Genomic DNA, 26,516 nt, shown 5'->3' with positions numbered 1-26,516 from the left:
CAGTGGTGCAGTGGGTTGAGCACAGCGCTGTGGAGCTGTCTGCAGCCTCTGCAGCGCCAGTTTGATTCCTGACCAGCCAGGGAGATTCCCACATGGCGTGGCAGACTTCTCCTGCCTCGCCTGCTGCTCCCCTCAGCAGTGCTTTCGGTCAGTCTGCCTGTTCTGCTCCCCGCTCTGTCTCTGGTGAATCCTCTCACCCTCTCGCACCTCTGATCTGTACCCCAGCTCTTGTATAAATAAATCTTAAAAAAATTATGTATTATAATAAGCAGAGAGGAAATTGTCACTTATGACTTGTGCTCAATTTGGGTCACTTATTATACATTTAAAAATAGTACCCATTGTCCACAGGTCTGAAGTATGTAGATTTTTTTTTTAATTTAGAAAAAAATATTTAAGAAAGTCTTTGTTTAAGCAATAATGCAAAATGTTCAATTTTGATGCATTTTTCTCTTGGTGATTTTTCATCCTTTGACTTGAATTTTTCGTGAAATAAAAGTGATAATACCATGGCCTTTTGAAAATGAATTTGATGAATATTTCTAAGTAGTTCCAAGAAGAATAATGTTGCGATAATAAATGCAAGACTGGGATGATTTTTATTTATTTTTTTCTTTTCTCAAATAATGATCATTCAGTAAGAATGATCAGGGAGTCAAGATAAACAAGTCAGGGAATATTTTGGAGCATTGTGCTTTGATTCCATTTAACTTTTATCTAATTTTTAACAATGAAAATGCTAAGAAGCCATGATCTGAAAGAAAAAATTTACATGTTACACAGGTTGGAAGCAGATGCCACATTTGAACAAACTCTTTACCACCATCTGGAGTCTGGCAGGGGGCATTGTCTTTTTTTAAGAAAAAGGGCTTCCTTTTTTAAGAACCACTCCTCAAAGCATACAACAACTTCCATTTCTAATAGGACATTTGCCTTCGGTTGAAAGTGTGGTCATTTATTGTGTCATTCTTCATGGATGAAGGTTTGGAGTATTTTAAGCTTAGAACATGGTAAAGGAGATTTTAGCATTTTTTTTTTTTTTTTTTTTTTTTTAGTTATAAAACCTCACAGAAGCCCATGGAGCTAGAAGTGGTACAAATGAAAAAATAAGGTGAAAGGAAAAATACAAGTATAGGACACGTGATTCATTTAATTGTGTTATCCATAGAAGATGATCAATTAAACTCAAAATGACAGAGCAACACTTTGAGTAAAATAAGTAACAAAGTGCACAGTAAAGGTAAGAATAAACATCACTGGCTGATGACAGGACATTAAGAAAATTAGAGCATGTTCAGGTCGGCACTGCACAGGGAGAGGAAGGGATTGTAGTGACAAAGAGAGATAAGGAAAGTCTGATAATATGATTTACTGTTTTTTTTTTTTTAAAGAGAGGCATCATTATCTTTTAGTCCCAAAATATTTCCCAGTAAGATGTAATTTAATTAACAGCTTCATTAAGTAGAAGCCAGACTCCAGACTGGTTATCAGTGGCAGATTTCTATCTTGGGTTGGGCCATGTTCACTAAAAATAAAGAAAAAAAAAACACTTCTTAACAGATAGTGCTGGTAGCTGTCTGAGCTGTCAGCAGTGGCCACCAAAGAGGAGAATCAGGATATCTCAGCAACCTAAGATAAAATGAAAATTTTAGTTCTGAAGTCACATGGCAAGAAAGAGAAGGGTTTCAGTGTTAACTAAGGAGTCAGAGCTGAAACACGACAGACTTGCAGATGTCACTGCATACTATCCTTTCTGTAATATCTCAGAGGGTAAAAATCTGTCTTCAAAATGAATTCTAGAAAAGCTTAGGTTTTTATTTTCCTTGTAGAACTGGTATATCTCCTCTTTCTGAAACTGTTGACTAAAGTAACTTTGATGATGCTTCCTTCTTTGCCTTAGTTATCTGATTCTTCTGAGTTTTATGAGTCACAACAATAATCATTATGTACTCTAGTTGGAATACCAACTCAATTAGGGATTTGGCTTTTTTATTTCTATTACAACTGCATAGTTACATACTTGATGTATACATATTTTTTTACAACCCAACTATAAGGGGTATGTTATACAGACTATGTTAGCAACAATTGACTATTTCTGGTATTCCAATGGCTATAATGAAACAATAAGTCTTGGGCTCCAACATATTGCATTTCCAACTTCAGTAATCATCAGAATCCCCTAAATGACTTAGTAAAAAAAATTTCTGGGTACCCTTAGGAATTACAGATTCGGTGCCTCTGGATTGGGGCTAGGTAACAGTATTTCTAAGATGTTGCCCAGGTGATGTGGCTGCTGCTGGTTGAGAGACCATACTTTAAGAGCAACTGGTCTAGTAGATGCATCTAGATACTTCAATTTCATTTCACTTCTACATTTTCCTCTGTTTTTCCATGTCTTTTCAATTAAATGCCATTGATATTTATACCATTGACATTACATTTATTGCTAAGTGGCCTGGTAGTCCCTATAATTATAAATGAAGTCAGAAGGCAAGCACTGGATTACTGACACTACTACATGGACAAAGCTGTGGAACTAAGGATGACATTATTTCTAAATGTTTGTTCCACAGAACTCTAGTCCCAATGGATAGTGCTCCCAAGACAGAATTCTGTATCTGAAACAATCTGGAATATTACATATTATACCTCCCACTCTATTAGAAATATACACTGATATATTTTTGAAGTCCTATAGTTAAAACATTTTAATTTGGCACAACTAGACATTTATAGACTAAGCTGATTATGAAATTTTTCTTAATTTAGCCCTTAAATAACAGCTTCTAGGGAAGGCCAGAGGGTTGAAAGGCTGCTATATTAGGAAGATATAAACTGGCAAATGGGTTAGAGAAAATAAATGTTTTAGGATCAAAAGGTACAATTGCAAATGGCATACTAGGGTCAAGATTTGAAGGGGAGAAGGGTTAGGATTGATCTAATATGTAAAGAAGAATAGGAGTGAATCAAAGACACCAATAGCAAGAAATGCAAGTTTGAAAAAAGGGGAAAGAGGATGGACCTTCAAATTTAAAGAGACGTTTTAAATTACTTGGTACCATATGTCTTGTGAGGTAAAGAGATAATAAATCACTAGTGTCCATTCCAAGTGGCACTGGCTTCAAATATTAATAATCAAAACTAAAGAGAATAAAATATGAAAATGTAAAAATTAAAATCATGTAACTATCTTAATAAAGGAAATCCTGTTAAAAATACCAAAATCGCCAGCATTTCTATATAACAGAAAGACTTTTAAATATTGATTGGGAGGTCACCTATTTCAAATATTATTATATACAATAGAATTTCAGTAAAGTAAAAGCAAAAATTATTTGAGAATCCTTAGTGTTGCTCAAATTGAGCTGACTGCTTACTTCCAGGGTATGTATTGTATTTGTCTGGTTGAAGTGTGTATACTTTTAATGAAATAGGTTCTTAGAGCTTGTGCATTATTATGTCTATCTTGATGGGTAGGTAGCTAATATGCAGAAGTATATCCAGTTCCTTTTTTTGATGATTCCATGATGATCCTTCATTTGTTTTGTCAATCACAATGAGAAAGCAAGGAAGAATAATGTAGATATAGAAATTATTCTATTAGTAAACAGGTGAGAGCTAAGCTAAATTATAACCATCAACATTTTAGCTAAAATTTTTGTCTCAGTGCTAACTCGCCAAATGGCTCTAATTACATAAAGCCATCATGTCATAGCATCAGAGAAGAGTGAGATTCTCTTTGAGAATCATGGCTATGCATCTCCAAATGCCAAAAGTAAGTAGAATACAGAGAAACAAAACAAAGGAACAAGACCAGCCGAAAACAAACCCTAGAAATATGACTACAGAATTAAAGCTACAGAGGGATAGGGAGGAAGTTGGGGCAGAGGGTGCAGGGGACCTAATGGTCTATGGTGGAGGACTGTGGGTACTTTGGTGGTGGGTGTGGTATGGTAACATACATCTGAGGAGGTGTGAACCTGCTCCCTTAAATCATGTGCCATATTGTAAACCAGGGTTACCACAATAATAAAAATTTTTAAAAAAGGATTCTTTGCACATCATTTTCATAAACACTGCACACTCATTGCCTGCAAATGCATTGGAAATTTTTAATAAAAAGTTATAAATTTCATGCTTTTTGAATGTATCCTGGAAAAAGTCAACTGTATCTAGCTATAATTGCATTTCAATCTTTAATTAACCGGTTGCTATAGCAGCTTTGACTTTAATACGCTTTTTGGAGGCAGGGATTTTCTTCTACCAAATATCAATTACTTTAAGAATTGTATCCCTCTTACTTCACATAAAATAGGAAAGAAAAAAAAATCAGAAGGAAATTAGGGTCAGGAAAAAATACAATTTAAACTAGAAGGTCAAAACTAGAAGAGAAATTAAAAGGCAGATATTAAAATCTAAGTCCCTTTACAGTATTAAATCTGAGCCTTTAATTTAATTTGGTTCTTAACTTCTGGACAGCTAAAATAGAAAAGGAAATGCCATCATCTAGAAGTACTGATTATCTACCACCCAAAGTTTCCTGCCCCTTGATTGTGAATAAAATTCGCTGCCTAGGACTTTATGTAGGGGACACTGATGCAGCTGTATACTGTCCCTTTGAAAAATATAATGGGGCCTCCCTGGTGGTGCAGGCAGTTGAGTGCCACACTGTGAAGCCGCCCACAGCCTCTGCAGTGGGGGTTTGATTCGGCAGGCCAGCGAGAATCCCACATGGCATGGCAGACCTCTCCTGTAGCGCCCACTGCTCCCCTCAGCAGTATATTTCATCAGCCTGCCTGTTCTGTTCCCCGCTCTGTCTCTGGTGGATCCTTTCACCCTCCTGGGCATCTGGCCTGTACCCCCGTTCTAGTATAAATAAATAAATCTTTAAAAAAAAAAAAGAAAAATACAATGGAAGTTTCACCTCCACTGCTGTGTTATGTTGTAGGGGAAACTGAGGACTTTATCTCAAAGTGCTTAATGCTTTAAAGCTGTTCCTGGCAGGGTAGGAGTCCAAGAAATATGGTTCAGAATGTAGTTTATAGTTTCTTGGTATAGCTTGACCCAAGAATAACACCTATACTATCTAGGACAGGTGGATCTTCAGTATATTAGATATGTTCTAAATTACCCCCAAGTATCTCTTTTCTCAGCAGCACCTTTCCTAAAAGCCAAGCTGCAGAAAGATTGAGGTTTTATATTTTTTGGCCAGGGCTATGGCTTACAAATGCCTGAGAGAAGTATTCCATGAATACTGCCACACAGATCTAACTATTTTCACTGGACAGTTATAAAATGAAGAATTACATTTAATTGTATTGATCTTTATCTGCAGTACCTTTTCTTTTGAGTGAAGTGTCACCTTTCTTCCCTTTTCCTTCCTGAGAAGATTCTTGCTTAGCAAGCAGGGATTCTAAACAAAATTCAACACATAAATATCATTGATGATTTTCTTCAGTAACTTGGGTTGTATAACTTGCAAGGAATCCAAGGCTATTTCTCATGCATGAACGGTTACATTTGCCAACCATGTAAAATGGCTAAGGCCTTTACTCTGTGTTACAATTAATCTGAAGATAGATTATGGATCAAAACTTCTAGAGTAACAGCCAGGATAGCACTATTTTATTTTGTCACACAGACACCTATAGCCCTAAATTTAATAGAAAATTTTGGCAAGATTTCATTATATACTCTTTATTGCAACTTAGTTGCAGAGTTTTAAGTTAGTCACAAATGCATTGGAAGCACATGGCTCTATTTGGTTTTACTTCAACTGGAATGATCCGTGTACATGAAGACACTGGTTTCTGTAACAAGAATGATGCCAAAACACTTTGAAGCTAAGTAACCTTATTGCTTGAATATGGTGCATCTCAGAACATCTCTTGACCTACACCTGGTTGTCCAACGACCTCTACATTTCCATTTTGCATTGACCACAACCTGTAAATGCTATTCAGGATATTTATCTGGATTCCTTGGAATCTAGTTCAAAAATATAACAGAAGGGTAAAATGGGAAACTGATATAAGATGTCCCAAACAATAAATTGGTCCCTTAAAAAATTCAATTCACTCATCAAGCTCAACCTGTTTCTTCCCTTTGTTCTGAGCTACAGAATCTTTTGTTCATTGAAAAATTGGGGCAATTTAAATGCTTATAATGGAGAAACCTCATCTGACCTATTCTTTGTTTTTACAAGTATACTTGTAAGTACGTCTAAATGTAAAGCACATACCCTTACATTTAAACATCTCAACTCCAACAACCAATACTCCATAAAAATAAAACATAAAGGAGTATTAACTTTGAAACTTAGTTAATGTCTATAAAAGGGTTTTAAACTTCCAAAGTTGACTACTAAACTCAAAATGAACAAATAAACAAGATCCAAACATTTGAATTAGTTGCTTTTTAAGAATTAAGCTTAATAATAATAAAATTTTAATAGCCTAAATATAGACTCTAGTTCCTTTAATAAAAATCTCTGGTTATCCAACTATCTAACTAGCTTGGAATGTTAGCACAAGGCAACAGAGATTAGAAGGTAAAAGCAGAAACCAAACACACAGAATTTATAAAGTACTATGGGTACTTTCTTCTGGTTAATTTCTTCTGGGGATAGCATGTAAGCACCCATTTTTTAAAAATCAGTTTCTGAAATCTCAGAAAGCATTCTTAAATAGCAACTTAGATAGTATAGTTGTATTTCATCACCCTGGGAACTTTGATTTTAAATTAAATTCTGACCTTTGGTAGTAGATTTGATAATAAAACCTTTCAGGGAACATATTGTGAAGTTATCCAAATTTAATCAGAAGTACATTTGAAACAGACATAAAATGGAGAACCACGACAACACAGAACTATATTTGGACAAAATGACTGTTAGTACTTAGTGTACCTTCTTCTTTATCCCATTTCTACTCAAATTTTTCTTTTTCTTTTTTTAAGTAAGTAATTCCTTTTTTTCTTTCATCTCAATTTCTAAAGAAGATTGTAATTGAATATTTGAGTTGGGGATGTCCAGAGCCCAAGACTTTCAGTTCTAAAAATATTCTTTTTTGAAACAATTTGTGAATTACTTAGAGAGAAATAAACGGACCTGCTGGAAAAGGCCCTCCCTACAGTCTCCTGATCAGCTTCTCTGAGCTGTAGGGGCTGGGGGCACTGCCCTGCTACCCTATGGAGGCCCACAAGCACTGAGCTCTCCTCATGAAGGTACTGGGGTTGGAAGGCAGCAATTAGACCTCTGGAGATGAATCAACCCTTCAACACATTCCTAAAGATCAGGCACTAGTCCTGCCTTTGTTGGAAAAAAGAGACAGGTACAACCACTCTTTGAAGCAACAATAGCTTTATTAGTCTTCCAATGCACAGGATTCAAAAATACAACTTTAAAATCGCAAACAAACTTCACAGATGTAAAGACTAGCCATGTCAAAATCAGAAGCAGTCAAGCCTGGTTTCAGGGAATGGCTCAAACACAGACAGTCCTGCCTGGGAGCAGGAGGAGGGGACGAAGCAGAGGGAGCTGGCACAGGGGCGCAAGGCCTGCGTCCCATAGCTACAGGCTCACCTGAACCACTCTGAACACTCTCTTCCCCAGTTCTAAACAGCATTTCAAAGATTTCCAATTTTCCTCTAGATACCTGAATTGCTTATTTTCTCCTTTTAATTCTTCATAAGGTAGTGTGAAATGGTGTAAATTTTACTCATGGTTTTGTGTTTATTGTTAACAGGATAAATACATATTTTTTAGTTTGAGTATTTTGCCTTTTGTTAAGCCCCGTTTGACTGGGTGGAATAAAATGATCTTTAGTGTGCTGAAATATGCTACTATGGTCTTCAAATTTATTTGCATAATATAAATTTAATTTTAAAAGGTCTTATCTATCTCAAATCTCATTAGGCAGCAAGGTTATGGAGCTGAGCTATGCAATCATGACACAACATCAAGAGTACCTAGGAAGACCTGTGTAACTGCCTATCAACCACATATAAAGCTGAAACCAGAAGCTAGAGCCCCATTTATTTCCTATACACTGCACCAAACTGATAGCAACATTCTACCAATATTACGCATTACGACCACTGAGAACTTTACTTTGGCTACTATATTTATATCCACCACTGAGCATTAGACATGAGCCAAAAGTGGTTAAAGATCTAGAAATAATTTAAGCTAAAACATTCTCTACACAAACTCCTTATCCATATGTATTATAGATTATAAAGATGTATGTTCACCCACATGTCAGGAGCTTGTTTAGATCCTTTTAGGATCACACAGTGCTGAAGATGAACATTTACATATAAATCCAATCCTGGTCTCTGAGGACTGCTTTTGGTTTATTATTGTCAACAACTGACTATACTAGTTCTCATTTTCTTAACATGTTCTTATTCTTTATATAAACATACATAACCCCACGGTCCAGCAAGCAAGCCTCTGTCCTCTTGACCTGCTCTAAGTCCCTTCCAGTTATTCTCTGTGCCTTTCCTCTGCCCATCTGTGAGCTTATCTAAGCAGTAGACTTGGGCACGAGGACTCCTCCATCCCTGTACGCAGCACAGCACCTGAACTTGGAGACCAGCGTGCTCTGAGCTCTTAGCTTTTCTACTTCCACCTGATCAGAGAACTACTTCATATGCTCAAAGTCTGCCTCTAGATAAACGGGCTGTCACTATAATTTATAATTCTTGTCTAAGCCAAAATAAGGAACTAGCAAACAGGATATAAATTGTTCTGTCAATCACCTGATGTTTTTCTTTTCAGAGCAGGAGTCTTTGGACGGTCACGCTGAGACTGAGGAAGCATTTCCTTCTCTTTTTCGGGTTCAGAAGGTGGAGCAGGAGAAATAGCAGGTGGACCCTCAGCCTGGACAACTGCTTTTACCTCAGCTTCCTTTTCTTCTAATTTCTTTTTAACTTCAAGAGGATAAGAATAGACCTTATTAGGGAATGTAGACATCTACTATTTCACTTGAACTAACATAAGCCTAAGTTATATAACTTGCCTTACTGATTTAAGGCTAAATTGATGTTTCAGGGAGCTCCCTTAAGCCAACCAGTCCTTAAAACTCAGATTCCAAGAGCTTCTGCTTGATTAGACAGACTATTTCAACACCACCAGTGGTATCAGTGGTGGTGCTGGGTCTGGGGACTCTGTGTGTGTGTGTGTGTGTGTGTGTCAGGTAGAAAGGCCCCTAAAGGGGGTGCCAGATGTCAATGTAACAATCTACAAGTAGACAAGATAGTAGCGGAGAAAAATAAAGGATTATTTCAAAATTCCCAGTGGAAAAAAATGTGATAAAAAATGTAAAGAGAAGGGGAGAAGCAATATGATGGAACAGGTGAGGTGGAGAGGAACACGGAGGGGTAAAGAAAGGGCAGCACCAACGTCTATGAGTGAATCCATGTGAGGCTCTTAGCAGAGCGCACAGTGCTCAGCTGCATCTCAGCAATTGACTGGTTTGTGCAGCAACTATTTATTGAAACTGAATTGTGCCTTAAGGAAAGGAAGGGCCATAACAATAAGGACAAGGCACTCCTGGTACTGCTTGTGATAAGAATAACATTATAAAGAAAGTAGGCACAGTCTGCTTGCCGGACACACAACCGTTAACTAGCGAGAGAAAAGGCACTGCCTTGTGAAGCGTGCGCTGGAGTGGTGGGCGGCAAACACAAACACAGTGAATAATTTATGCATAGAAGAGCTTGGAAGATAAATGCTGTGGAGAAAATAAACAGAGAGGATCAGGAATGCTTTGGCGTATTCAGGGTACTCCAGAGCTGAGTAGGGGTGGGGGAAAGGCAACTGAGCAGGTGAGATTTGAGGAGAGACTTGAGGGGAGCAGGGGTCAGTGCAGTGGACATCTGAGGAAGGAAGGTCTCAGGCGATGGCATGGTCAGCTCAGGGACTTGGGGAAGAGCATGACTAGGTGTGATTTTCCTGAGTTATATTATTAGGGTCCTTGGTCTCTCAGAGTTCAGGGTCACCCTTCCTAGCTACCCCCTCATCCCTCCCTGGCCTTCCCAGCTCTCCAAGCTGAAAATGGCCACAATTTGACTGACTGTACCAATGACAGTGACTGCCTGGCACGCTATGTGCCTACTTCTTTGTACATATATCCCTTCTACCCTTAAATTATTCTTTTTAATCCAGCAAGCATGGGGGTCTCATTCTATTAGATGTTTTTCTCAAAATAAAAATTTACTTTTTTCTGATTGTTAAATTAATACATAATTATTAAAGTTGTAATAATTTAGACCAATAAGCAGAAAGGGAAATTGCCTATGTCTTTTTACCCTTTTCCTTCCCTCACCATCAAGTGTTGCATATATTACCACTCCTTTTGTCCATACAGGTTTAATACACAGATGTACATTTGAAAACAAAAATAGGACTGTTTTATATATAACCTGCTTCTTATGTACACCCTGTTACATCACTAAACAGTATATTATTATTGTCTTTTCTACACCAGAATATACATAGAAGTATATCCTTTTTTAAAATTTGGTTAATTCAATCAGGATATTTAATATAAAGTACTGGGTTAGGTACTGCTTTGAGGGTTAAATATTTGTTAAAATAATTAACTTATTGGAATATAAACTTAAGTGTCAATTGAGCCTGGTAATGTAATCAGCATTTAGCATCCAAGTTCTTTAGAAAAAAAATTTAAATCCAATTTTTCTTTTATTAGGTTAATCTTATGCGATATGTGAGGATTACAAGATCCCAAAAAAAATTACCCTAACTTTTCATTGATATTGTTGAAAGTGAAGAGTGTTGTGGTGAGTCTGACGGTCGGCAAAAGCGAGATGATTCTAACAGATGATAATTCTACAGATGATTCTGTAGAATTTTGAAGCTACAGCTTAGGATCAGTTTGGTTTTCCCTCCCAAGCAAGACTCCATAAAATTGCCAAAGGAGTTTTACTCCCTCCTCTCAGCCTAATTTCTGACTATCAAATAACATAGTAAACTTCTTGAATAATATATGGGTTGGTTTTCATATTGACTGAAGATTTCACGTGGGTGTTTTTTGCAAGCAGGCATTTAGATGTGAGAGCTTGTCTTTTCTAGGCTTATCCCTACATGCTGTGGAGGTGTTAGTTAACTGACACATTCTGGTAGCTAGGTCATAGATCCGGTGATGGGGGACAGCATGCAATCAGGCAGGTTTAGAACATTTGTGATATTATTAATGCTGATCATTTATTTTATTACACTTAAAAAATGCAATTGTTAATATACCTAGGGATGATTGATAAACAAAAGGGAAAGATTCATTTCTCAAATCACTTCTCAAATATAAAGTCAAAATTGAAGTCTGGCATTGGCAGTGCCTGAATGACCTTAAGGTCGCTTTAAGTAATAAATTCCAATAATACTATGAAAAGTTAATGGACAATTATTATTGGTTGGTATAAGGAGGAAGGCAATAAGAATAGTTTAATGTGGGTAAGATATTCCCTAGACAAACGCTCATAATAAGTAGTCAATAATCATTAAATTCATATAAGCACAGGAAGATTTGGAGGGAAATAAACTTCCTTGAGAATAGGTAGGTTTAATTTTTAACCTAAAAGGGGAATCCACTCACTGTTTGCTAATGACACTGAGGTTAACAGAACAGAATAATTACCTTTCTCATAACATCTTTATATATTTGGCTAACTTTAAACTCCACTAATTTTTTTTTTACATGAAAACAACACTTTCAGCAAGATGGCCTCTTTTCATTAAAATAAAGAAAACTCTTTTATTAGAAACATGCAGCACAGAGCTAAAATAATAATAAAAAGACACTTGCAGATAATATAATTCAAATAAAGAGAAAACTCTTTATAATCATGCTTTCATTTCCTGCTAAACCCATTAAAACCACATATTTTAGTGACATGATAAAAACCACACATGAGTGAATTGGGGGTGGAATTCTATGAGGACTACCCCCGAGAAAAGAAAGCAAACATTGTACAATAATGAACAATAATATAAAAAATATATAAATAAATTATTTTTAAAATTATAAAGAAATATAATTACCTCTATTCACTTTTTTCACTGTTTCATTCATAAACATTTCTTTCACTTTTTGGTATAACAACTCTTTATCTACTTCAGCATTGATTTTTATCAAAATATTTTCTGGTTCTGAGAACCATTTCTCCAATGAAGGCCAGTTGTCCAAGAAGCCTATGATTCTGCAAAGCCAAAATTCTTTATAAATATCACATACTGAATCAAAGATTTGGGTACCATTAAGCATGTTTTACCTGACATACAGAATGAATAAAAAAGTTCTCCATATAGTTAAATATGAAAAAGCAAATTTAGGAAATCTACAGGTACTGGAATATTATTTACTTTAAAGAAGAAATTATATAATACTATCAAGACATATTTCTTAAGATATTTGAAAGTGTAAAAGATTTGAAGATGACATCACACCAGGAAACCTTTAGTGGAAGTTCATTCCCTGAACTCAATAGAATAACTCTAAACATATTTCTGATGGTAGCTACAGACAGCTTTGTACAAGACAGACTTGAAGGGATATTTGAATAAGGTTAGATGGCTCAGACATACTTGCTTTACTCGAAAATCTATTTGAAACGATTCTTGAGAGACTGTCTTTCCTGAGAGTAGTAAGTAGACTTAATTGGAACTCAAATTACTCTTCCCTAGATAATTTCATATTTTTCAACTTCTCAAGCTTTCATTAAATTGTCTAATTTTGTCTAAATTTTCTTTTTCAATGAGCAAATTGCATACAACCAAAAGAATTGGGGAGTTTTTAAGTATAATTTTAAAACTGCTGTGTTAGAGAGTTGTATTCTAGTCTGATGCCTAGCTCTTTAAGATTAATACTTTTCACTGACATTTGCTGAATGAGGACTGAATTAGGATTCCATATGATGATCTTGTAAGTCCACCGATCTATAAGGCAAGAAGTGCCTGATTTAATTCTTTTCTTCCCAGACTAGGATGAGAATAGGTAGGTTTAATTTTTAACCTAAAAGGGGAAAAAAAGTGAATATGAAAGCTAGCACGTAACTATTTCACTCAATATCAAAGCTACTTTCTTTTCTTTCGCCTGTAAAAGACTGAGTGCTAAGAAACATATCTTTTTTTTTAGATCTGATGATTCCAAAGTGGCTAATCATTGGTCTGTTCAATAGGCAAGAAAAAAGAAGCAAGACACTGAGTTTTAAACTAACCTATGCTGTATTTGGGCTCTTAAATTCTCATCTTCATCTGTATCTTGGTTTTCAGCAGCTACACGTTGACAGATATCTTCATGAGTAGTTTCACTTAAAAATGCTTCAGCTAGGATATGAAAATTAATTAATTAGATCATGTGCTAAACCAAGTCAAAGTTGCAAAGTATCAGCACTGCTAAAAAGTGCTGACACTAGAGAGTCCAGTAAATCTGTTCCTGCAGCTGGTTGAACATTACTTAAAATGTTTTAACAAGATATTTTCAAAACATGGTTTTTGGTATCAGAATTCAAATTTTCCTTGGACATTGGGATAAACAAGGGAAACCCCAACATAAAAGAGGAAAAATAGTGCTAATGTAGAGGATATCAGGATTGAAAAAGATAAGGGTGAAAAAAAGATGGATCATCATGAATAACAAACTGGGAAAGAATTAGAAAAACGACACAATGATTTTAGTAAAAATAAGAGTGAAATAATAGGGAGGTCATGACTCCCATAAATTATGCATAAAGTATTTATTGATATATTAGAATAAAGCTTATTCTACTTATCTGTATAATAAGATATATAGAGAAAGATATAATAATTTTTTTCTTTGTATTAGTATTATAGAGTATTATTTATCTTTCTAGTCTTTATGATCATTCCTTGTAGAACAGACATACGGGAATGAATCACAAGAGAACAAACACAAAATCTCAAGGTTGCTGACTGAAGCCTATTTTGGTACAGAGTCCACAATACTCATGAACTTAAAAGAAAATGGAAAATCATAAGGAGGAAAGAAAGCCTTGAACTAGATTAAAAGGAATTAGAATTAGTCAGTCAATGCAAGAGAACATTGAAGCGTGAATTAATAGTATTCAAGAAAATGAAGGTCCTTCTCAGGAAGAGCAGTCAATTGTTCTCCATTTACATTCATGATAGAAAAAGAGAAAATGGATTTAAAACACAGAATAATGCTTCTAGGTTATTTATAAAACCCAAAGATTACTGACATAAGAAGTGTTATTGAAGAAGATGGTGGCGCTCTTCTTGGGAGAGACTGCATTGGTTCTCTCAGGAGGACTGGCTCATATTGGTCACAAACTTCAGCACATGAGTCAGCGTTCCTCTCCCTCAGGCCCCCCTCAGGCGCTGGTGCCTTCTCTCTCTCTCCTCTTCCAGTACTCCACCACGGCCACATACGGGATTTTGTGATCACCCTGAGTGACTCCACCGTGAAAGACCGCAAGACTATACGTACACTGACAAACATCTCTGTTGAAAAATATATAATCTTGTGGCAGGTAAGCTTACTATTCCCTGGCTTTAGTATCTCAGCATTAATATCACTCAGTGACTTCATATAAAGTCCAAACACCTTCATATAGATTCACCTGTTTCTGAAATAAGGAGAGGGAACTAATTAATTTAACTAACTGTCCATCCTGAAATCACCATGGCTTTCCTTTCTTCCAGAAAGAAGCTTCTTGAGAGTTATCTCCACTCCAACTCTTCATCTCGACATACTCCAACTCTTCCACAGTCCATCCCCTTCCCTCGCTCACTCCATTGAAACAGTTCTCATTACCATCATCAAAAATGTCAAGGTCAATGGAAACGTTTCAGTCCTTATCTTATTCTATTTCTCTGCCACATCTATAGTTCGGATGTAGTAGACAATTCTTGAATGCTTTCAATGCATTCCATGAATTTATATTCACAGTGAAACTTGTAAAGTAGGAGTAAGATTCCATAGTTGGCTTCAAATTGTGTAGCTCATATGTGGCAAAGAAGACATTTGATATCTGTCAATCTGACTCCAGCTTCTGGGATTCTTTTTAATTTTTAAACTGCTTATTGCCTTACATCTGCTTAAAAGAATGTATGCACTGTGTTGTAGGAAGCATTATGAAGAAAGAAACAGTTTTCCTTTAACAGCCATAACAATACAATGCAATGAAGTGCTTTTACTGAGGTCAGATACTTCATACCTTGCAAAGTCAGAGTTCAAGCATGTGTGCTTTTACTTGCCGGTATTTAATTTGTGGGAAAAAGTAGTATTTTTGTTTCGATGATGAAAGCAGTCAATTAAATGATGAATTTTGGCAAGACTATTCAGTCTCACCATGTGAAGACTTGTGCTTCAGAGTTACTAGAATCCAAGGGTAAAAGGCTACCAGACCCTTGCATGCTGCCTGGTTGTGGTTTACGTGGTTATGACATTCACTAGGGTGCTAGACGACCACGAGAAACAACTCTGGGCACGTCAACCCCCCACCTTGAGTCAAGGGAGATGCCAGGTTGATGAAGGGTCTGGTGAGATACTTGCAGTGGGTGTGGAGTTCCTCACCAGTTTCACGTCTGGCCTGCAGCACTGAACACTGACAGTCGAAACAGGAGGCAACTGTGCTCTGCTAGATAATTCTTTGGAAGGTTGAGAAGGATTGTTTATTACCCATTTAAAACTGTAAGTGGGGGGCCTCCCCGGTGGCGCAGCGGTTGAGCGCTGGGTTGTGAAGCTTCCCGCAGCCTCTGCGACGCAGGTTCGATCCCCGGCTGCTCCCCGGCCACCAGAGGAGGGTCCCACATGGCGCGCAGACCTCTCCTGCCGCCCGCTGCTCCCCTCAGCTGTGTACTTCGGTCCTTCTGCCTGCTCTGATCCCCGCTCTGTCTCTGGTGAATTCTCTCACCCTCCCGCGCTTCTGACTGTACCCAGTGCATGTATAAAAACAAAACAAACAAATAAATAAATAAATAAAAACATGCCTCTATTAAAAAAAATAAAATAAAATAAAACTGTAAGTGGGAATATTCGCCAATTCAAAAATAAAACATAAAAAACTTTGAATTGTAATAATAGAATATCAAGAAGAGGAAAGAAAGGAGTTTAGCTTACCCATGATATCATTCATGCGATTCAGTGAGGAATTATCTGATATATCTAATAACGCGACAAAATCAAATGCAGAAGGAGGAATAGGAAGTTCTTTGGAAACTGTAGTATCAATAGCCAATGAGGATGTTTGTGCTTTCGTGCCTTCCTGTTCTAGGAGGCTTCTGTTGTACCCTGTGAGAACCTCCTCCAGGAGCTTGGCTTGGTTTAATGTCATAGGGAAGCCATCCAGGATCCAGCCTTGATCCACAGGTATCTTTCTAATTTGGAAAAGGATAAACCATTAATGATTTGATAGACACAAATATTTTGGAAATAACAATACAATACAGATTAATTTGGCTTTTTTTCTCAATTCTGCAATAACCTCCTCCTACATGCATTTTATTACTTTGTAGTTAAAATTAGGTTCACTAATGCCTGCATTCACTCTCTTGCTTAAAATTCTTCTGTGGGACTCTGTTGTCCTCCAAATCCATTCTGGTGGCCTTCATGTGATGTTTAAAATGTAGGCCATGACTTTCTTCCCTGCAGTGTCTTATTTCTCATGATTTTGAACCATCTCCTTCAATAAACTGATCTCCTGACTGCTTTGGGAGTGTGGATTGCATCTTACAGCTGTGTCCATAGACTGTTTCTCCTCTGAAACTGCATCGTTGTCAACAAGCAGAATAAGATCACATCTCTCAGGGTGCTCATGAGATGAACAAAACTGATGCATTGTAAGGACCCAGCACATAGTGGGTATTCACATTGGCAACCTGCAGATTCCTCCCCACTCAGTCCAGTGTGAAGTCCTGCCAGCCTGATCTGAACTCTGCTCCCAGTCACCTGACCCAACCATTGGCACTCATTACATTACATTTCTTTTTTCTTTTTTTTTTATAGAGGCATGTTTTTATTTATTTATTTATTTATTTTATTTGTTTGTTTTGTTTATACATGCACTGGGTACAGTCAGAAGCGCGGGAGGGTGAGAGAATTCACCAGAGCCAGAGTGGGGAGCAGAGCAGGCAGAAGGACTGAAGTACACTGCTGAGGGGAGCAGCGGGTGGCAGGAGAGGTCTGCGCACCATGTGGGATCCTCCTCCGGTGGCCGGGGAGCAGCCGGGGATCGAACCGGTGCCGCAGAGGCCGCGGGCAGCTTCGCAACCCAGCGCTCAACCGCTGCACCACCGGGGAGGCCCTCATTACATTTCTTGCTGTAGAAAAAATTGTAGTGAGACTTCTTATTCTCAATTAGATTATAAGTTGCTGCAGCGTTTGGGCCATTTATTTGGTCTACTCTTAGGATTTGCACTCAGTGCAGCATCCACTATAGGGAATGGCTGCTCTAAGAATCATTATTTTAGCTCTTTAATGTGGAAAGCAGGCCTCCTCTGGTGGTGCAGCAGTTGAGCACTGGGCTTCAAAGCTGCCCACAGCCTCTGCAGCACTGGTTCGATCCCCGGCCACAGGTGAGGGTTCCACATGGCGCGCAGACCTCTCCTGCCTCACCCACTGCTCCCCTTAGCAGTGTACTTTGTTGGTCTGCCTGTTCTGTTCCCCGCTCTGGCTCTGATGAATTCTCTCACCCTCCTATGCTTCTGACTGTACCCAGTGCTTGTATAAACAAATAAATAAATCTTAAAAAAAATAAAGTAGAAAGCAACATTATAAGAGCATAGGTTCCAACTTTGCTCTTCAAAGCCCTTAAATTATGCACAATTGAGATCTTAGTTTTTGTACTGAAAGATATGAAGGCTACAGAATCCTATATAGTCTTACTTTTATTTTTCAATTTTTTCCCCATTACCGTCCGTTCTACCCCTTTGGCCCTTTATTATCCTCCCTCCTCCCTCCTGACCTCAGAAACCTCACTTTGTTTATTAGCATCGGCTACTTTTTTTTATAACCGTTCTGATTTGTTGACTTTTCTACTATGTAGCCATCCAATATTTGTTTCTTTCATTCTGATTTGTTTTATTATACCTGACTCCTTCCATTTTGCTGTAAATGGCAGCATTTCTTCTTTCTAAAAGTTATGATTTTGTTTCTTTCTCTGTAAGGATGTGGGTCTCTGCTGGAGGATGTGGCAAGAGAGGAGGGGGGAGGCAACCAAATTTTAGAGAGGTTTCATTACTTGTTTGGTCACAACACTGCAAATGACCCAAATCCAGTGATCGTTTCACGCTGTCAGACAACTTCACTTTCCCCCATTACTCTATGAAGCGTGGGAAAAGACCAAATTTTTCTTGAAATAACTTGACTAGAACTTGGCAAAGCATTCTGTGTCGAATAGGTTCGATGATCACTGGGCCTCAGGTGGGGAAGAGAAGTGTCTTGAGGACCTCCAAAAAAGTCTGGGCAAGCTCTTCTGCCACCCCTGGTCTCAGGCGCTACTTCAGAGGGTGACTTGTGTGCCTGACATCAAGAACAGGCAATGGCAGTGAAGAGAACTGGGCTTCGCATCTGGCCAGACACCAGCTAGCACCAACTGCACTGCCTTGCTAAATTGCCATGTGCCTTCCTTTTCTCATTGAAAGAGGATGGATTTGGATTACATGAAAGGATTTCACATGGAAACTTTTGGATTCTTTCCCCCATCTTGCTCAGTCTTATTTCTTTATTATACAGCTCCATCGAGCTCCTATCACTTCTTGCAATTTCTCCCTTTTCTGAATTACAGAGGAAGGCTGAGGCGAAGCTTTCATGCTTACAAAGGAGGAAGGGAGAGATTATAAAATTATAACCTATTTGATTTTTTCCTTGCCTGTGGGGCTTGGGGTGGTGGTGGGAGGATAATGGAGTTCTGAGGATGGGATGTAAAGCTTCCAGGTCCAATGAAAGCAAAGCTAAGGCGTACTTTACATCTGATGCCTTTCATATCAGTTTTCTTCAAACGAGGAGCCCCATGGCTAAAAAATATTTTATGCCAGTTCTGAGAAATGTTACACTATTAGAATGAGATTTCTTCCAGCTCTGAGAGCAGCATCTCCGTGGGCTGATTTCTTTAGTGTTACACTCAAAGCGCAATTGTCCAAGACACATCACAACTGAGAGGTGACTTAAATCTTTAATGAGCCCTTTTAGGAAACACCAAGGAAGAATACATTCCAGTGCATAATAAAACTCATGTAAAACCTCCTTTCCTCCCCTGTGGGCCGTAGCGTTTCTCACCCTGCACAGCTACCCCAATTCTATTTCCTCGCCCTCTCTAAGCTCTCCAAACCTATTTCATAGGAAACTTTTTTATTCTTTTTTCCATTTTGCTCAGTCTTATTTCTTTATTATATAGATCCATTGAGCCCCTATGGCGTCTTTCAATTTCTCCCTTTTCTGAATTACAAAGGAAGGCTGAGGAGAAGCTTTCATCCTTAGAAAGGAGGAAGGGAGAGATTAGAAAATTGTATAACCTGTTTGATATTTTTCTCTCTAAGCCTTATCATATATCAGCTCAATGCTATCCATGTAACCCTTGCCTGTGCAACCTCTACTTTCTCACTGGTTTTCTACCCAACATTATTAAGCCTTTGAACTGCTGGGCTCAATCCCTCGTCCGAAATAGAAGATGGGGAAGTATATTGGCCTGTGACCAAAGTTAGGGTCTCTCCCCTCCATAATCTCCCTTGGCTTTTCCAAGTATCTGATTTCTCCTTGAATTTTCCACATAGAATAGAACCTGACCTGAATTCACAGCTGGGTGGATAAAGTCAATATTTTTACAAATGTGTGTGTGCGTGTGCGCATGTGCGTGTGTGAACTACAGACATGCAAATCACAAAATATATCTTTATCTTGTATATTTTCTTACATAGGTGAACTGCATTCATTAGATATTATTAGATATTGACCCTTTATCCTCTTCCCTCCCTCCTGACCCCAGAAACCTCACTTTGTTTATTAGCATCTAATATAGTTCTGTATTATTCTTCATATGATAAAGAACATTTTTCTACTTTACAAAGAACATGTGAGATATATATATATATATATAAGAATATAAGAAGAACATGTGAGATATATACAAAAAAGTAAAAGGTAATACATACTTAATAGCATTTACCATGATGCTAATTAGCAACGTATCAGGAATGCTCTTTCCTTTCTTCAGTAATTTTTCTGACTTTGCGCCAAGCTGAGCACGCAGAGTGAGCTGTGAATATAAACAATGAATAGTAGAGCACAGTTCATTTAAAAGACAGATTCCAAATATTTGGAGGGAGGGAAAGGAACTGTTCATGTTCTGGTGAAGACACTGATCATTTAACACAATTTTGAAGTTGCCCAAGCATTGAAGGAAAATGTGTGTGCAGTTTTGAGCTTCCTTCTCTGTGGCTCCCTCCCTTTCCAAGATTATTCATTTTTCTTTAATTTCAGTAGCTCAAGTATCCCCAGACTTCATCCTCCAGTATCTTAAGAGAACATGATTGAGGTTTCTACTTAAGCTCTGCCACTTGTGTCCTGCAGGTGGGGTGAGCCCTGGGGTGGTTGTAGCTGGGCAGATACCCCTGTCTTGCCTAGGGAGGTTCTGTTCTGTCCATGGTCAGATTCCATCTATTTTCTAACTGGTTTTTGCTGCTTGTGTGTTTGCTTTTTTGTTTTTGGCCACCTGTGTTTGGTCCTCAAATAATTAGCTTTTCTATTTTGTCCAACATTTATTTTTACATAATGTTACTGTGGGAGGGCTTGTCCGATAAAGCTACTCTCAATCAACAGGAGCGCCACTAGTACGTATTCTGACTCATCAGAGTGAGCACCTGACAAGTCAAATGATAGCACATCTCTATTCAAACCCTGTGAAGACGCCCTTCTTCACTCCAGACATCCTAATCATTGCCTCCTGGCTCTTTGACCATTAGCTCAGCTTTCTGATCTCACCCCGTGCTGCTCTCACAGCCTGTGGCCGGGCACCTTTCTCCTCAGGATTGTCACCCAGCGCTTCTCACTGTATGAAATGCTTCCCTAGATCCAGTTGGCTGATTCTCTCAATCATCTTTCAGTCTGCCTAAATTTCACTTCCTCAAGGAGGTGTACACCAGCAAATACACAACCGGCCCGCTGCCCCTGCTCTTGAAACCTGCTGCTCTGGTCACCTGCCTTCATTTTTTTTTCTTCTGGTATCATCATCTAGTGGATCATATAATTCATTTATTTATGTGTCTATGGTTCATTTTTTTTCTTTTTTAGATCCCCTGATACACCCCAATAATTATAGTCATGTGTTACCTAACAGCTCTCAGTCAACAATGGACTGCATAGACCATGATGATTCCAAGTCCCTATTGCAGTTTTTATCTTACACACTGCATTTTTACTCTACATTTTCTACATCTAGATATATTGAGATACACAAATACCAGGGTGTTACAGTTGTCCATCGTATTCAGTAAAGTAACAATCTAAACAGGTTTATAGCCCAGGGGCAACAGGTCATCCTACAAAGCTGTGGGGAAGTGGTACAGGAGGGCACTGTATGTAGTGTGCATACATGGACTTCAGTAGGCTTGACCGTGGACATCAGGGGACTTGTAATGCAATAAATGTAAATCTAAAACAAATACTTAGTCTTTCTGGTAGCTTATAGTTCAAACAGACATCTTAAAAATCATTATCGCTTCCTGTAAATGTTTTTCCTTCTCCATCAGCAGCTTGGTCTATAAACCTTCAAACTTTTTCTGACTTAACACAGTTTTGAAATTTAAAATACCGTAAAATTGTTTTTCATAATGAAAGGCATAATAAAAGTGATAAAAATAAAGAAAATTAAATCCCACTTGAGTAATCTGGCCATTACAGTTGATGACAAAATAGTTTCTATATTTAGCACAGCAATATTATCTATGGAAATGTTAGTTTCCAGTAAAAGCAATAGTGAGTGAATAGTTGTAAACATTTTTTTTTTAGAGATTAATAAATTCTGAAGGATCATCAATAAGGTTAATAATAAATTCTGGAGAAAAATCTTTCAAAATATAGAGATTAAAAAATATAATCAACATTAAAGCCAAAAAAATTAATCAAGTGGTAAAAGAAAAACCAAATAAGCATAAATTTGGTGAAGTCTAAAAAGATGCATATATTTAAGTTTTTACCTGGCAAACATGAATAGCAATTTCCCCTGCTTTAGATATAAAGAATATTAAGAAAATAAAGTAAACTCAGATTTAGCTAATGCTTTCATCAGATTTACTTTGAAACCTTAAGGGAAGCATATTATCTATTCCATCAGATGACACATCAAGAGATGATGAATCATGATGCATTTCAATAAAATAGTAGCCAAAATTAGGTCATAGTACTTACTTCAGATAAATTCTCACTTGACTCGACTTCTTTAGACGTTGGCATATTATTTGTATCGGTACCTAGCAATAGGAAACGTGGTAAGAACAAACTCCAGTCTTTACAACTAACAACCACACTAGTATGTGACCATCTGTGGTTTGGGGCAGATAGGTTGATGGCTCCACTATGCCTGAGTCACCCAGAGGCACTAGCCATAGAATCACCACAGCCTGACTTTCACCTACTCCCACACTGAGGTTCTGGCCCTGGGGTGGTGTGTTATCCTCCACCTCCGTCCTCCCAGCACAGCTGGCGCCTAAGGCTACCATTGGGCTCACTGTAACACAGTTTGGTTATCTTTTCAGAAACAAACCAAGCTTCTCACACAAAGTTATAAAAAATATTGTTAATTCATCACACTATTCCTGGATTATCAGGTTACAGGTAATAAAAAAATGTGTAAAAGTAGAAAACACTTGAAGTCAGAGGGCTTTTTAGTTAAATGCTGTGGGAAAAATAAGGTTTTGGAGTCTTTATAATTGACTGGACTTTAGTAACAAAATGTGTCATATAATAACGTCAGTCAGAATTGTCTCACAAGAAACAAAAAAAATAAGGGGAGATTATGACCTTTTCAAGGATGGAAAGCTTGGCTGCCCTGAGTAACCTACACTTCCCAGGAGTGATGGCAACAGAGACGTGGCACAGAAGACCTGAACTTTATGCCGGAATCAAAGGAAACTACTGACTATGGCAAATCCTCCACCAGCACAAATAGAGAAGAGATTAAAGCCTCAAATGGTTTCCTTCCATGGTTTCACAAAAATTGTGAAGATAAAAGTTCGGATCAGAGGGGAGATAACTTTTGTTAAGTTTGGGAAGCTTGGTTTTACTTGCTTTGTTCAAGGCTGGGAATCAATTTAGCTTTGTCTCAGAAAGCACTGTTCATATGGATTGAAGAGAACAGTCCTTGCACCCTCCCTCTACATGGTGAACAGAGAGGGGCAGGCAGAGAGACCCTCACTCAGGACTGCACAGGTGAGAGAAACAATGAAACACCATCTCCTGGCAAGCAAAGCTGGGAAGAGAGAGGTTGAGTCTTCCTGGCTGTTTTCATAACCAAAACAAAAACTGAGCATCTGTTTGTAGCGTGCAAAATTCCTTTGTAATTTCCATTTCTTATCTCCAGTAGTGGACAAAGGTCAGGGTCTTCTGTAACTATCTTGCTCTCGGTCTCGTGACCATGTAGACAACTATGCAAAATGCCCCTTTCTTTCCCAGAGAACACATGCATGTTCTTATATGGTTTGTCTGTCTGTCAGTATAATGTAAATGATGGCTGATTTGTTTTGATGTCATACTTACTAAGCATAGTTTTATTTTCTGTTTCTGATAAGGCTTCATTTGCAGCTGGATCAGCCGGATTTCCATTTTCAAGATTCTTTGGAAAGAAAACACATGGACAGATTTTAACATTGTCCTAATTTTATTGCTAAGGGCTATGAGAAATACAATATTTTATTTGTAACATTACTGATATTAGGTGGAATTGAATGATTTCAGGACACAAACAGAATCTGATGATAATTCTAATGGAAACAAATAGTAACTCTTGTGGACTCGGTCTTTCAAGTGGCTTTCAATTACTATGTGAAATCCAGCAACTACCATTTTGAAAAATACAGTAGAACCTGAGAAAGATACAGAGTGCACGGAAAGCCATTTTAGAAAGAATACTCCTAGGGCTCATAGTCATAGCATAAGGGAAATTAAGAAAAAAACACATGCATTGGTTATAAACTGCTGAGTAAAATATGAAGAGTGCCACAGTATGGATGAAAAGGCAGCACACAACGAAGAAAATTTTTCCTGGATATTTTCAGAATTCATAATTAAATAGTATTTATTTTGTGGCCCATGTAAATGATCTGTATTGGATTCTACACTAATTTATTCAATTGCAGAGATTGCTAAGGCAGGGATTTAGAATCTGTGGTCCCTATCACAGTCCAGTCACAAGCTTTCTGATGCCAAGCAAACTAATTCATGCTTAGGGTCTCTACTATCTCCCTTATAAAATGAAGGGGCTGGACAACAGCATGATTCACAAGAAACCATATGCTCCTATTTCCTGCCCTAGAATCTCATGTAATGATGGAACAAGTTGCTATAAAAGTTGGGAATAAGATGCAAGTAAACCATATGAAGGCCTTCTCCTCACCTTCCACCCACCAAATTCAGATCTACTAGTCTAGATCAAAACCATGGCCCATGGATCAAGTCTGGTTGGCTGAGTGGTGCTAGGGTATCTTTACATGGCATAGTTATATGAACCTGGAGACCAAGCCACACACCCCGCTCTGTCCCATGCTCCCCTAAAGCATCTATCCCTCAGCCACTGCCCAGGGCCAGTGTTGGCCTCCCACTGAACACTGGGGGGTATTCTCAGTAGAATTTTGCTCCAGGTGTTGGTGACTTGGTGAACTCCCCTCAATATAGACATCTCACCCCCTCCAACTTCCCCAAATTCAGCTCTTCCTCCCCAGTACCAGCCTCTAGCTGGGCACAGTGCAGGCCCACCACCCTGGATGGTCCACCTTGCAAACCAGCCGGTGTGTGTGTGTGTGTGTGTTGGGAGTCGGGGGTTAAAGGAGGGCTATTCTCTCTTGTTATAGAAGAATCCACTTGATATCCTCTATTTTGCCTCTCTGCCTACAAAAACCTAAAATATTTACTCTCTGGACCTTTACAGAAAGCTTACCAACTTCTGGTCTAAAAGATCTCTTTGATTCCATTCCATCAACTCTCTCCCACATGAGATACAGAAAATTAAATCGCGCTTGCCTGGCTTTCATCAGCCTCTTTCAGAACATGCAGAGTCTTCGCTTCCACTTCTGTCTGAACAGGTTGGTTCACACTGTCACTGTCTCTTTCGCTGTTGTGAAAGGCTTGGATAGCTTCTTGGACAAGAGTGTCAATAGAAAGTATCTGAATAGGAAAGTCTAAAGCACAAAAGATAATTTTATTAATAGTATTTCAATTAGGAAATCGACATCACTGTTTTTCTGTGCTGGTTTCACTCTACAACACTGCTGTTTGGATCAAGCTGCTTTTTACTATGGTGGTAAAATTCACATAACATAAAACTAACCCTTTTACCCATTCACTTAGATCATTCACAGTGTGTTCAACCACCACCACTATCATGCTCTAGAAATTTGTTTATCACCCAAAAGGAAACCCTGTACCCACTAAGTTGTCACCTTTACCTCCCTACACCTGTCCCTGGCCCTGGCCCAACAACTAATTTGCCTTATGTGTCTATGTATTTGCCTGTTGTGGGATGTTTCACATCAGTGGAATCATACAATATGCAACTTCTTGGGTCTGACTCCTTTCATGTAGCATGATGTTTTCAAGTTCATCCATGTTATACCATGCATCAGTTCCTCTCCTCTATCCATGGAATAACAGCTCATTGTTTGGATATAACACATTTTGCTATGCATTCATCTGGTGATGGACATTTGGACTGTTTCTACTTTGGTTTGACTACTAGCACTGCCATGGATATTCCTGTATAAGGTTCTTTTGAACACCTGTTTTCAGTGCTTTTGGCTATATGACTGGGGTCAAAGGGGATATGTTTAACTTACAGAGGAATCTCCAAACTGCTTTCTATAGTGGCTGAACCATTTTGCATTACTGCCAGCAATGTATGAGGATTTCAATTTCTCCACAACCCTCACCAACATTTGATTTTTTAATTATTATTTAATTAGACTCATCCCAGTAAAATTGACTGGTATATCATTGTGCCTTTGTCAAGCAGATTTTTAAGGAGGTCTTTTTAACATCTCAATAATGACCTATTCTTTTCTACCTTGGAATGGTACAAGATGGACTGGCCTCAGGGATAATTTTGAATTTTCCAGTGAAAACAAGAGTTGGCAAGTATTTCTGAAAAAAACTAATTAAACAGATGGAAATCTGTGATTTTTCTTCCCATTGAAAGAGTTTCTACAGAAAAAGCCCGTCTCATTAAACAGAGAGCAAAAACTCAACATATGTAAAGAGTTAAAATATTTACAACTTCAAGTGGATTACTTTTTGTCAAATTATTAC

At 38.1% G+C, this 26,516-nt stretch overlaps 1 protein-coding gene across 1 annotated transcript in view; it reads right to left on the bottom strand.

The window, feature by feature from the left end:
- Positions 1 to 26,516, bottom strand: part of SPEF2 (sperm flagellar 2) — a gene marked incomplete at both ends in the record, with an annotated part of 130,042 nt that overhangs the window by 59,688 nt on the left and 43,838 nt on the right. The window contains 9 exons of the mRNA XM_084233900.1: positions 5,342 to 5,416; positions 8,767 to 8,937; positions 12,068 to 12,225; positions 13,243 to 13,351; positions 16,128 to 16,384; positions 20,156 to 20,259; positions 22,410 to 22,471; positions 23,757 to 23,832; positions 25,236 to 25,393. Coding sequence (XP_084090026.1) covers positions 5,342 to 5,416; positions 8,767 to 8,937; positions 12,068 to 12,225; positions 13,243 to 13,351; positions 16,128 to 16,384; positions 20,156 to 20,259; positions 22,410 to 22,471; positions 23,757 to 23,832; positions 25,236 to 25,393 — 1,170 coding nt within the window. The remainder of the gene's footprint in view (positions 1 to 5,341; positions 5,417 to 8,766; positions 8,938 to 12,067; positions 12,226 to 13,242; positions 13,352 to 16,127; positions 16,385 to 20,155; positions 20,260 to 22,409; positions 22,472 to 23,756; positions 23,833 to 25,235; positions 25,394 to 26,516) is intronic.

The sequence above is a fragment of the Talpa europaea genome, assembly GCF_964194135.1.
Source record: "Talpa europaea genome assembly, chromosome: 5".
Lineage (NCBI taxonomy): Eukaryota > Metazoa > Chordata > Mammalia > Eulipotyphla > Talpidae > Talpa > Talpa europaea.
The sequence above is the reverse complement of the archived record's forward strand: the minus strand, read 5'-3'. Positions and strand labels throughout refer to the sequence as shown.